Source organism: Micropterus salmoides, unplaced genomic scaffold (assembly GCF_014851395.1).
Source record: "Micropterus salmoides isolate LMB-PRFRI ecotype aquatic unplaced genomic scaffold, ASM1485139v1 Ms_hic_scaffold_12, whole genome shotgun sequence".
Taxonomy (NCBI): domain Eukaryota; kingdom Metazoa; phylum Chordata; class Actinopteri; order Centrarchiformes; family Centrarchidae; genus Micropterus; species Micropterus salmoides.
Genome location: NW_024040263.1, coordinates 5,016,722 through 5,030,494, shown reverse-complemented (window position 1 = coordinate 5,030,494; position 13,773 = coordinate 5,016,722). Strand labels below are relative to the sequence as shown.

The following is a 13,773-nucleotide window of genomic DNA, read 5'->3' as shown; positions in this document are numbered from 1 at the left end:
ATATCTTTGTAAATGAAACTGGACTGTTGGTTGTTGGCTTTAGGAAATTGTAATCAATTGATTATTTGAGCCATTTCTAAGCAGAAAATGTTTTCAATGATAGCAAACTAATCTCTTTAGTTTTGGGGCTGTTGGTTGGACAAAATATACTATTTCAGTCAGCTTGGGCTTCAGGAAACTGTGATGGGCATTTTTCAATATGTTCTGACATTTTAGAGACCAAACGATTAATCGAAAAAATAATCTGCAGATTAATTTATGAAAATTATGTGAATTTCAGCCCTAGTAAAAAGTTAACCATATTAAACTTTCAGTGGTGGAGAAAGGTTGTTAGTTTACTTTGAGCAGAGCAGCTACTGATCCATTAGACATCCAGCAAAAAAACTAAACAGAGATTGCTTCATCAGTGAGTATACTATTTTTATTTTAAACTGCACACAGAGTCACAAGAAACACATGCATGTGTTTGTCTAACTCTGGGTCAGATGGAAATAAAGTACCTGAAAGTACAACCCAACCTGTTAAATTCACGTGACTTCCTACAGATGTTGACGTGAACATGACCAACACCAGAACTCTATTTACATAAATAGGGCAGGTCAAATCATCTACTGTAGCATGACTTTGTGGTTTAGCCTCATATAACTGGTGTTTTTTTTTTACATAAAAATCTTGCGCAGTGCTGATTTAAAAACCACTTCCACTGTACAATGACTTGCAGTATCAATGAAAACATGAACACACACGTTGCAACAACAGCCACTTCAAATTAAAAAAGGAACAAACCACACACACACACACACACACACACACACACAGGTGACATTACGTCCTGGTTTAATCTTAATTATTCACATTCTCGTTACACTTTCATGAGGCCCCGTGGCAACTGGCTGCACTTTCCACAGGTTTCTATCAGTTAAGCAACAGAGTGCTTATGTTTGTGTGTGTTTATTTGTGCAGGAATGAGGGTGGGTCACATTATATGAGTGGACACCTGGACCTACATGTACAGCAAATTTCAGTGCGTGCAGTTTTATTTCAAAATACCGACAGATACCACAGACACAACAGTCAGTTGTGGTAAACAGGGTATAACATGGTTGAACTCTGACCATCTGTAGCACAGCACGATGCAAATGAACTGTGGGGAAAGCGACTGAAAAAGGGAAATGCAAAGAGAAAGAGAAGAAGACAAAGAGAGAGGAGGACGAGAGGCAAAGAAAGTGAAGAAGTCAAACAGAAAGAAAAAAACAGACTCTGTGTGTGTGTGTGTGTGTGTGTGTGTGTGTGTGTGTGTGCGTGCGTGCGTGCATGTGGACAGGAAGGGATGGGGCACAGCTGGGTTTGAGGCGAGTGGGTGGAGAATTCATTTGTGTGTTTGCAGTGTTAGAAAGACAGAAACACTGAACTGGAGCAAAAGAAAAAAAACAGTGAAAAATGCAGTTTTGAGCTTTTTGTTAATAAATCTGCTCTGTCACTCATATACACACACACACACTCTCACACACACCTGTGCATGTACACGCGCACACACACAGTACTGAAAGACAGGCCTAGTGACCTGCCAAGGAGGTCTTTGCTCTGTTGCCTAGCAACTAGGCTGAGCCCTACAGTCGAGTCTACACATGCCCCGCTTTCCCAGACTGACAGCGATAACGGCAAATCAGAGCCAATAAAAAAAAGATCCCTAGGATGAACTGCCAGGACGACAGCGGGCTGATAGTTTCACATCAACAGGAGCATCAGGAAGTTCCCTCCATCTTGGATGATGACCAGCCCACAAAACCACAGACGGAGACACTTGCAATCATCATGTACAACTCAACATGCCGGAATTAAAGTGAACCACTGCGATTAGACCCGGCTAATTAACAGCCCTCTAAAGACTCTGTCCAATGTCGGGTTCACGTCATATCGTAAATACATCTAAATAAAATCCAATTTTAAAAAGGTCTGGTGTGTAATATTTAGGATCTATCTATGCAATATATTATACATAACTATTTTTTCAGTGGTGTATAAAGACCTTACATAATGAACCATTATGTTTTTATTACCTTAGAATGAGACATTTCTATCTACATATACCGCAGGTTCCCTTAAATGGACGTCGCCGTTACTCCGCCAGTTTTCTACAGTAGCCCAAACGGACAAACGGCACTACAGAGCCCGTTTTGTCATTACGTTGAATACGTACAAAAAACAAGTAGCAGCACAAGAAGTAGAAGCAGTAGCAGTAGTCGTCTAGTTTGTTAGAAGTAAGAAGAGAAGTGAAATTTGGACAAATGGAGGACCACACGTATTATTTACCAGAAGAACTGACAGAGCGTGCTTGGAAAGGGAGGGGTGAGAAGTGACTTACAGTGCATTCATGTGGTCTCCGAATAATCAGCCGTTGTGTTTACCTGAGGTGTAGGCCTCTTGTGTGTCTGAGTGTGCGGAGAGGAGAATTCCGAGGAGAGTGCGAAGCATATTTAAAATTTATAATAATAATGTTCGGAGTGATTAAAACCTGCTTTTACATGGCGGTATTATCGTCTATCAGCCCAACCCTAGTGTACATGAGACATAAAGAAGTCTACAGTACAGTATAGAAATATACAAGAAGACACAAATAATAAAAACTTAGTCTATATTATATAAAGATATTAAAAGAGGACCATATGTTGACAGTTTTCACAGTTTTTGTTGCATGTACAAAAAGGCAGAATTTACAACTGAATTTACAACTGCCATTAGAATTAATACATTTATTGTAAAAATACTTAATTTGTCCGAGGAGTAAGTGAATGCAGAGTGAGCTATTTGTTGCAACCCTCAAGCAAACCTATTTAAGATTATTTAAACCAGCAATACTAACCTGATTTTTGTGGCCACTTTTGGGGAAAAAGGTTGTGAGCACTGACATATAATCACCTTTTGAAGTTGATATGCTGAACTTGTTAGCAATCAGTAACTTATTTACACATCCAGCAGTTACACAGAATACATGATCATTCATTAGGAGTCATGTCTCTTTCCACCTGATGAATGCAAATCCAATATCCTCTTAGGTCTGTTTCTGGTCTCTAACAACACCTGAGGCAAATATCACTAACTGTGTCTGTCCGCTGTTTGGTGCAGGGCAGATAGTGGACAGAGGGTTTTTAGAGTTTGAAAACGACTCTATGAGAGCAGTGAGAGTGAAGCAAAGCATAAAGCTGCTGTCGAACAGCTAAGCAACAAGCTGAAACTCACTATAAAAGGTCCATAACGCTGAGCAGAGCTGAGTGATGATTCTCTGTAGGTTAATCTCTATCACTGACCCCTTTTACATTGTTTTTACATTGTTTTTATTAAATGTTGATTATAGCTGCTTTATAACTACAATGCTAAGTGGGGGTAACAATCTTTGAATAATGTGTAAACACTTCCAAGTTTCCGAGCTTTTTCTGTTCTTGCCGTTCTGCTGAATTGTGTGATTTGAATTTGTCAATGTTATTTGTTTTAGGACTTACTATATGAGACAGTTGCACAAGAATAATTAAATACTTATACCACCAGAGACTGTCATTGTTATACATATTCAACATCATATCATACAGCTTGGTCAGTACAAAGTATTTAGAACATAGACATCCACTTTAATAATCAGAAAGAACAGAAAAGTCCACACACTTCTACTTCATCTGCTCCTCATGTTTGTGTTCGATACCATCCTGATATCTGATATCAGCTGCTAGCTAGACAGACTAAACAAAGTTGACTCTTGGCCACAGACCATCACTGCATTCATGGCTACAGTCAAAACGAGACTTCTCAAATGTATTGTTCATATTTTTATTACTACAAAAACAAAACGGTCTTTGAAGATGCATCAGAAAAGCTTCTTTAGAATCCAAGAGTCTGAGTGAGAGCACTGGTACATGCATTTGACTGATGACTAAGCAGTCAGGGGAATTTGACTGCTCAAACACTGAGATACAATGTAAACAAACCTCAGCTGGTAACTGCTGCTTGCAAGCAGCTGTTTCTTTTAAGTGGTGGACCACACCAATTAGCATATAAAGTTTGGGACAGACCTGAACACTAGCTGAAACCGACAAAGACTGGACAAACAACACACAAAGACTGTTCCCACCGACTCGCACAGATTTTATTTAGCCACTGACAGTCGGGAAGGAGCATAAATCTTACGAATGAGTTATAAAGAGATACAATACAAAGAGAACATACTGAATGACAGACTGGAGTTCTGGCAGTAGACAACCCTGTAAATCCTGTAATATGCGACCCCGCGTTTAAGCATATTGTAACTATGAAATGAAACCTTGCACAACATTTCTATTGCCAGCAGAACTCTTCTGTATACAGTGAGGAGTCTTAATGGGAAGCACTGGCTAACTCTATGCTACATAACATGCACAGTGGGTGTGGCGTGCCCTGTCTCATTTGAGTTCATCTTGATGTTTATATTTGTAAAGCTGAAACAACTTAACAACTTCAGTTCATTAATTACTTAGATAACTGATAGGAATGACACGTTGATAACTGATCACTCATTTCAGGTGAAAGTACCCAGCTAGTTCAAGCAATCTATATTTTACTGTAGGTAGCGTAGGTTGGACTGAAGGTAAAACAAATTAAGCAAAATAAATTAATCTATATGAAAGATCATCAATATTTGCAGCTCCACCTCACAGTAAGCTGATAATCAGTTTATCCATGATACAGAGTGTTAAGAAAAATGATATCCTTAAAATTATGATGAACCCCAAAAACTGGTTCATGCCCAACATCAATCTGTTGTCATTTGCTGTGATTTCCAGTCCCACTTCCCACACCACATTTGCGTAGTTTTCCAGACATATTACCATCTACTCAGCCATCGTGACATCTGCCATTTTCAGAGAACTGACACTGGAGAGATCTGTCGACTTTAAAATTCATTGTGAAGGAGCTTACTGACAAGCAAGCACTGTACTGTGGACAGGCACGCTCTAAAATATGGGTTTGTTTTCTCGGCCACAACCAGCGTATCTTGAGATCAATATCTTGCAAGGCCGCCATTCGATCAATAACAAAGATACTGCTTCAGTCACTGATCAGTCAGTGTGCAGGATTAAAAGTCAACAACAGCCTTGGTACAGTCAATAATGCGCTTCATGCTGGGAAAACAAGAAGTATATTTTTTTTGTTTAGATTATTTTTGGCTTTCTTCCTGTATTTGAGTCTTTCTTTTAGTCACTGAGGTTGTGTAATGTGGGCACAGACGCAAGATGAACTCTTACAGATTGATCATTCTTACAGTATTTCTGCAGTGAACACTGTTGAAAAGCAGATTATATATATGGCCAGTGAGTCGAGGCCAGTGGGGCATAAAGTGGAAATATTAGTGAAATCACAGGCTTCCTCAGCAAGACAAAAGAATGTTTCGCTCTACTGAACTTTTGGTGGAGTAATAAGAGCAAATATCATCTGGAAATTAGACACGTGCAACCACCCAATTACAACAAACTGTAAGGTAAAACACTGCTTTCAGTTCAGTTTAAGTTAGACATGCTAGTAGCTAGAGCTGAACAATTAAACAAAATATTTTCACAATTGCAATAAATGCCAAATGCAAATCGCAGGAGCTGCAATTTCTTGATAAAAAGGTCAAATGTAACACAACATACCATTTATAAATGAAGCATATGGCTCAGCTCTACTAGTAGCTGCTTTTTAGACTGTCCTATGAAACATCCTCTTATTGCAGATTAAATGAACAACGCGTTTACATAACTTTGGTCCTGACTGAAATCTGTTAACATCTACTGGATGGATTATCATGACATTTTGAGCAGAGATTCATGATCTCCAGAGGATGAATCCTGTTGACTTTAGTGATCGGCAGATTTTACTTCCATCATCAGGTCACAATTTTATTATGAAATAGCTGAAAAGCTAATAACATTGTGATTAGCCTCAGCTGGACTTTGTGTTTCCTTCCAACATGCTGAGCAAAGATAGTTAACGTGTGTAAATGATAAAATGTGTGATTTTAGTTTCAGCCTACTGGTATTGTTCATGCTGGCTCACTGTCACAGCTTACTGGGACACTTAAATATAACAGCGCCATCATACATGTTATTATTAAATAGAGATAAAACGGTTACAGTTTTAACGATAAACCATGGTAAAATTCCCAGCGGTTAGTATTACGGTACAAGTTTTAATTATCATGGTAACAGTGTTCGAATACCACGCTTCAAAACACTTACTGTAAATACTGTCCAACATCAACCAAAGTTAGCAACAGCCCATAAGCAGGCGTGCATGCGCAGCGTGCAACATGGGTTTGTTTAGTTCAACATTTTAAAACGAATGCAGGGTGAGTTAACATTTAGCTTTGGTTTGTCTGTCTGACTTGCTAACAGCTTGTAAACTGAAGCTCTCAGTGTAAGCTTCTCTCGTAAAACACTGCACATTGTTCTGCTGCTGTATGGGTTGTGTGTCTGCAGACTCTATTCACCCACACAGTTTAGTCACCCAACCAACATATTTTCTTCATTTAAAATTCAGCAGTCGTCGAATTAGTTGTAAAAGTGCTCCAACAGGAGAAACGCTGCAGACTCCTGTACAAGCCTCCTCTCTATTTATGTCAGTTGTTGGGCTCATTACTATCACTGTTGTTCTTAAGACTTATTTGTATTCATGTACAGTGTTGGGCAGTAACGTGTTACTAGTAACTAGTAACACGTTACTGTAATAATATTACAGTATACAGTAAATGATAAAATGTAATAACATACAGTATATAATTATATTATTCATATGTTTAAATAAGGTATTGGCTGTTATTATTTTAATGTTTATACAAACAAAAAGTTAATTTTATTTGTGGTTTTCAATTTTAAAAAACCTTGCTGAAATGGTTTCAGAGAGTGTATCAGTACATGTTGATAATTTTCAGCACATTTTAACAATACTGTAATAATACTAATAACCATGATAATTTTAGTTACTATAATCATGATATGGTGGGGCGGCACGGTGGTTAGCACTGTCGCCTCACAGCAAGAAGGTTGTTGTACTCCGGCTTCCTCCCACCATCCAAAGACATGCAGTCTAGGTTAATTGGCGACCCTAAATTGTCCTTAGGTGTGAGTGTGAGCGTGAGTGGTTGTTCGTCTATGTGTGGCCCTGCGATGGACTGGCGACCTGTCCAGGGTGTACCCCGCCTTGCGCCCGATGTCAGCTGGGATTGTCAGTGCCCCCGCGACCCTGTATGCAGGATAAGTGGTTGTCGATGGATGGGTGGATAATCATGATATGAAATTTTCATACATTTTCATCTCTATTAGTAACACCTGTGATTTTCATACTAGGACAAGTCAAAATGTCTGCTGTGAAAAAGGCCTTTGGAGCTGTGGCTCAGGAGTTAAAGTGGGTTGCCTACTAATCAAAAGATCGGCAGTTCAATCCAGTCTGCCTGTCGAAGTGTCCTTGTGAATGTTAATTTCTATTTGTGATGAGCAGTTGGCACCTTAGCCTCTGTCATCAGTACGTTAATGTGATGTAGTGTAAATGCTTTGAGTGGTCGGATGACTAGAAAGGCACTATACAAGTACAGACCACGTGAAAATGTAATGCCACTACAGATAGTTGGTTTCTTAATTAAATGTTTCTTTACAGCATCTCTTTCATTCTCAAGACCAGTGGTGGAATATTATTAATTTGAATTTTAAGGTACTTTATAACTCTACAAAGAGAGCGAGAGAAATAATATACAACTACAGTTACTAGCAGTGTTGGGTAGTAACTGTATGTGTAAATATAATCCATTACAGTTACTAGAAAAAATGTGTAATTAAATTACGGTTGCTTATAAGTGTTCGTGATTACATTAGAGGTGATATCTGAATATTTTCTGTAAAAAGCTACGCTATATGTTGTAATAATATTAATTTGTTGCTTTGCATGTTTTTCATGTGCACAATGTCTTCGTCTGCCATTTCCATCTTCAGCCGTTAAGTAAACTTTGATGCTAATCTGCTTTAATGCTTTTGATTGGTTGAATTTGCAGCGCCACCCATCTACCAGTTAAATTGCCTCTCAAACTGTCTTTTAAAAATGGTTGAAAACATTCATTGGAAATTTAGAAAATTAATCAAAAAGTAATTAAATGTAGTAAGTTACAATAATTTGATAAAGTAATTGAAACTTGAACGATTACATTTTAAATAGGGTAACTTGTAATCGGTTACCTCCCAACACTGGTTACTAGTTAGTTTTCAGATAAATATTAGAAATAAAAAAAACAAAACATGATGAGATACAACACATTCTTTAAGATTAATCCAGTGTTTCAAAAAACCAAAAAAAGTCGAGGCCCATTGTCACGTTTCAGATGTCTATGGGTTGTTAGCAGAACCACAGAAGGGACACTTCCCCACTAAACGTCTCACATGGTTTCATTTAAATAACTGTTTTGAGGCCCCAAGAGGTAAAATTATCCGTTATTTTTTTCACAAAAAAGGCTACGATTAGAGAAAAGTCTGAAAATTTAGCAGTTTCTTTCCCCTAACCACATTAATGATCTTACTTAATTTATCTTTGGAAGGGCCTGAACCAAAGTCACAGGGGCTGATTTTCTGCAAAATAGATACTCTTTACTTTTAATACTTCTCTAGTTTTACTTACATATGGTTTTAAATGTCACCTGTAGTATAGTTTTTCTACTAGTATTTGTACTTTTACTTAAGTAAAGAGTACTTCTTCCACCACTGCTTAAGACAATATTTTTATAATCATGCATTTATAAGTTTGAGTGTTTGTTTTGAATGTGGAAAAAAATTGTTTTTTTTATTTTTCAAAATCAAAAACCCTCTTGTGAAACTTGACCGTGTCATACTCAATCCAAACTCTGGTCAGACATCTCTTTTAGCAGGAAATTGCATGAGGGCAACTTCCTCTTTTTGCTGTCAGTGAACACAGGTACACACACACATACAAATGAAAACCTATAAAAGAAAAACTAATGACAGGAAAGAAAGACGAGACATCCTTACCTGCAGAACAGGCTATTCAAACACACCCACAATGCAGAGACACAAACACACATACAAAGTAATCTGGCCTTCAGGTCAGAACAAGTCTACACCAGATGTCTAACATTCCTAGTTCTTGTTATGACACTACACAGTCCTTGCTGTTTCTTGTTAACAAATCTCCCACTTTTCTCCCACATTAAGAGAAAGGAAAAGAAAAACTGTATATTTAGGCATATACATTAAAGATTAATAGAACTTTTTCAATGTTTCCAGGTGGGCCAAAGGCTGACATTTAAAACCAGGCTAAATTGAATTAAAAAGTAAAGCTTATTTTTTGTTTCAACAGCATTTAAATGACTATAGTTCACTGTGAAGTAGATCTGAACAATAAGCGGAAATAAAGTCAACAAATGCTGTTTAAATGACACCTAAAAAACAAACAGACCTGCAAGTGACCAAATCAAAGCCTCCTGCTACAACACGCTCAAACTAAACTAACCGTTGAGATTTAAAGTAAATCCTTGAGGCAGAACGCATATCTAATTTGCAGGTCAAAGCCTGTCATTTAAATTCTATTTCCACAGCATTTAATGTCAATATTTCAACGTGAAGTAGGCCTGCAACTAGTGATTTTCACTATCAATTCATCCGATTATTTTCTGTTTTTTTAAATCTAATAACTTTATATTGTATGGAGGCATATACATTTTTAAATAAATGGGACTCACAAGGTGCTCTTAACTACATGCCTAAGTGTGCTTCCAACCTGCACATCACTAAGTCTGTGCTTACTTTGAAATGATCAAATAACTGTTTAGGTAGACTCATTTCAAATGAACACAACTGACAAGCGGCTCTTTTCTTACTGCTGTAACCCAGTACACAATTATATGATCTACTGGTCAAAAGATACAATAAGTTCCTAATAACACACTGGTTATAAGTAATTTAGATGCCTAAACAAACTCACTTTCATCCAAATGTATTACACACAATTTATAAGGCTATTTAAAATGTTAAGGCTGCAACTAACTATTTTTGTTAGCAATTAACCTGATGATTATTTTTTCAATCTATAAAACATGAGAAAACTGCCAAAATTCACAAATGTCAATTGTTTTTTCAGACCAACAACAGCAAGAAAACAAAAAATGTATATAAACATAATGACCTAGAAAAGTAGCAAGTTTTCACATTTGAGAACCAAATTGTTCTAATTCATTCTTGAAAATGACTTCAACAAGTAATCTAATATCCAAGTAGTTGCTGATTCATTATTTGGTCGTTCAACTAATCGATCAATTCAGGGTGTCTGCAGGTACTACAAGCTCGCTGACTGAGCATGCAATGTATGTTGGTACTGTATTCCTTGGTCCTATTCTTGCTAAGCAATCTCACACACCGTTTTCTTCTATTTACTTTTTCACGCTGTTCAAATAAAGGAGGTCTTGTTGCTCTGAACAGAAGTGTGTCTGCTGTCCCTATGCAATTAGGATTAATTGTTGCAGCTCTACAAAATGTGTCTAAATGTAACCAAATGTAGCCCAATTCATTTTCCAAGGTAACTCCATAACAGCTGAGCAAACGGCATCCATGAGATGTGGTTGAAAGCTCTGAAAAAGCTAGTAAGTGGACGTTGAGTTAGTTTCTTTTGTTAAATTTAGCCCAGCGTTAACCTAGACTGCAGTACCTTTGGACCTGCAAATCACCAAATCAATGCTTACTGGGTATTCTGATTGATTGATGTTTTAACGACTTCTTTATCTTTAGTGTGAACAAGGATCACACAACCCCTAGGCAAATTTATTGTGTAAAAAGTCGTATTTGAATTTAAGAGTTATAAGTTTTGGAAACTCCCCTCAAAACCTGATCTGACAGCAGCTCTACCTGTGCAAGACTCTGATTGGTCCGTGTTCTCTAAGTGTGTGTACATTATATGTTATCAGATCGGGGTAGCTAAGCACACACTAGCTCTAAGTCCAGGAGGCAGTGCACACTTACTCATGCACAGTGTGTTCATTTTCTCTACCCCCGATGCATTTCCTGTATCACCACCAGAGTTGTTGACAAGCCGGTAGCCGCAGGAGATGAGGGGACTTCAGCTTTATTTTTACACTGCTAATAAAATTACACAACCTCACACACACACACAACTCTTCCCAATCAATGAAGTCTGAAGCAAGAGCTCAATGTGGAAACTTTGGTAATTTTTCCTCCTAAAAGCTTACATGAGTGGTCACATGAGCCAAATGACTTTAGGTGGGTGTCTGACTGAGACGGATCAGTGAAGAGGAGGAAGTGATACTGCGAGCAGAACGATAACATTAGCTGCAGCATTGTAGCATGCGTGTGCTTGAGGGGTGTCACTACGTTGCTGCAAGGGCCTGTTTATGAAACCACTGTGTGCAGAGGTCCGTGTCTAGACACCCACCCGCTGCCCACCCACAGACACACATCAACACCCACGCACACACCCACCATTTTTCAGGCTTGATGTTAGGGGAGCGAAGAAAATGAGCTTGTGAAACTTCCTGGTCTGTCTTCCTCCCATTTCTCCTTGGCAAAAATCAGACACTTCAGCTTTCACCACTCTTCTCTTAACACCTCACTCTGTTTCATCTGCCTGAGCCTTTCAGAGTATCCTCATTCCTATTTATTGCTGTTGGCAAGCACCTGCTTTGGGTTTGACACCTGCCTGCCAACACCAACACTCCGTCAACGAAAGAGCCAACAGGTCAGTGTAACAGTGTGCAGACCAGCGGCCCTGAATACACACAAACACACACACGCAGCAACACTCCTTCAGACAGGGAACATCCGTCCACACACCCACAACCATATGCAACAGAGGGATTTATGAATGGGCCGCTGCTCTTACCTTGGCACTGGAATCCCTGTTTCCCAAAGCCCCTGTGGACAGAAGACAGGGATGTAAAAAAAAACATATCCAATCGCACATGGACACACACACACACACATCAACACACAGCTGCAGCAGCAACAGTGGGGCCCTGTGTCTCTGTGTCTCCAGCTGCATTCCTCCACCAGACCTCCAGTTTCAGAGATGAGGGTCGGGTCGATGCGGTAAACGCCGAGCAGCAGCGGCTGCTCTGCGGCTGCATCCCCCCGACAGGCCTGGCGGTGCTGTCGCACTGTGGGAAGCTGGGGGAATGGCGCATCGCAGTGTTTTTGACAATGACAATGACAGAAACACTGCGGTGTCTGGACACTGTTAGTGCTGAATGAGGCCGATTATAGCCGCAGCAGCAGCAAGTGAATCACCTGTGTCATTTCCCCTCTCACACACTCACTCACCAGATGAAGTCCGTGCAGTGGCTGCAGAAGGTTGGCTGCTTGAAGAAGCGCGCGATGAACTTGTGGTTCTTCACCTCGTGCACATTCTTCTGGCGAAGGGCTCCCTGACGGGCGAAGCCGCGCGCGCTCTCCGGTACCTCTCCGTCGCTGTTGGGGTCAGCCATCTTAACGAGGAAGCGGCGGCTGTCCGAGAGGAACGAGGGGTGAGGAGAGCGAAGAGAGAGAGGGACAGACGATGGAGGCAGCGGGGGAGAACGAGTTGCGGTGCAGGTGCCTCCTCCTCCTCGTCCTCCTCCTCTCCGCCCCGCTGACCGCCTCGGTGTCGCTCGTGCTGCCGGTGTTTTGTCAGTTCACGTCCAGCTCGCGCTGAAGCTGCTGCTGCTGCTGCTTCTTCCGGCGGGTCCCCGGGCCGCGCGCCTGTTTCCCTGTCCTCACCAATGTGTTGCTGCTTACACCTCTCTCTCTCTCTCTCTCTCTCTCTCTCTCTCTCTCTCTCTCTCTCTCTCTCTCTCTCTCTCTCTCTTTCTGTCTCTCTCTCTCTCTCAGCTGGTCGTTGATATAAAAACTACCACAAATGTGTGCGCGCGCGCAGTTGACGTGTGTCATACCTATGAAGCAATTCTTCACTTTCAACACGTTAAACCACAAGTAGTACTGCTTACTTTCAACAGAGTATGACTATAGGACACACAAACACAAAAGGGTGGATCATTAACCTGGCTAAAGCCTGCAATGGCCCCAGGGCCCATAATCAGGGGGCCCAAATGTCCCAGGTTCAATTGATTGTGATAACTAGATTAATTCAAAATATGTTTGGGCATTTACACTTCTGAAATAAAATATCAACTAAAGCAGGTCCCTCATTGTTACCTAATTTTGTGGCCCTGTCTTGAGGGGTCATATGTCAAATTCTAGTTTAATTGACAAGACTTAGCTGAAATGATTGATGCCACTCTCAAGTCTGTTTGGCAAACATGCATTCAGAAGCCACTTAGCTAAGCTTAGCACAAAACGACAAGTTGTGGTGAAGTCTTGTCGTCGCTGTGAGACTGCAGGAAGTTACTGAACCTCGCCAAGAAATTCTCCTGCACATAATAACCTGTAAAACCACAACATGTCATTTTCATAATTAGATTTTTGCGAGGATTACAAACTTAAAGGAATGGAGGCTAGTGCTGCTAACGGTGAGAAAGATAGATAAATAATATAATTCTGTGAAGGGAATATTCCGTGAAATACTTAGAAATGTTGGTTAAAGGGATAGTAATTGTAATCCAATACACTTTTTGTTAAATTCAGTAAATATTTCCTCACAATGTGATAGCTCTCCGTTTTGTGTGTGCTCTGAAAAGAAATCTGGTTTTCCCACACAGCCCTGGCTCTGTAAATAGAAAACAAAGAAAGTGGTGTGGACCTAGCCACGCAAAATTGTTACAGCCAA

The 13,773-nt window shown here is 39.9% G+C and overlaps 1 protein-coding gene across 2 annotated transcripts in view; it reads right to left on the bottom strand.

Moving 5' to 3' along the window:
• Positions 1-12,788, bottom strand: part of LOC119898769 (protein kinase C beta type-like) — a 34,915-nt gene extending 22,127 nt beyond the window's left edge. Inside the window, exons 1-2 of one of the 2 annotated variants that reach the window (XM_038712983.1) lie at positions 12,333-12,788; positions 11,896-11,927 (exon numbers count right to left, since the gene is read on the bottom strand). In XM_038712983.1, the coding sequence (XP_038568911.1) occupies positions 11,896-11,927; positions 12,333-12,496 (196 nt within the window). In that variant the 5' untranslated portion in view covers positions 12,497-12,788. The remainder of the gene's footprint in view (positions 1-11,895; positions 11,928-12,332) is intronic. The other variant, XM_038712982.1, reaches the window with a different exon arrangement.
• Positions 12,789-13,773: the final 985 nt, after the last annotated feature.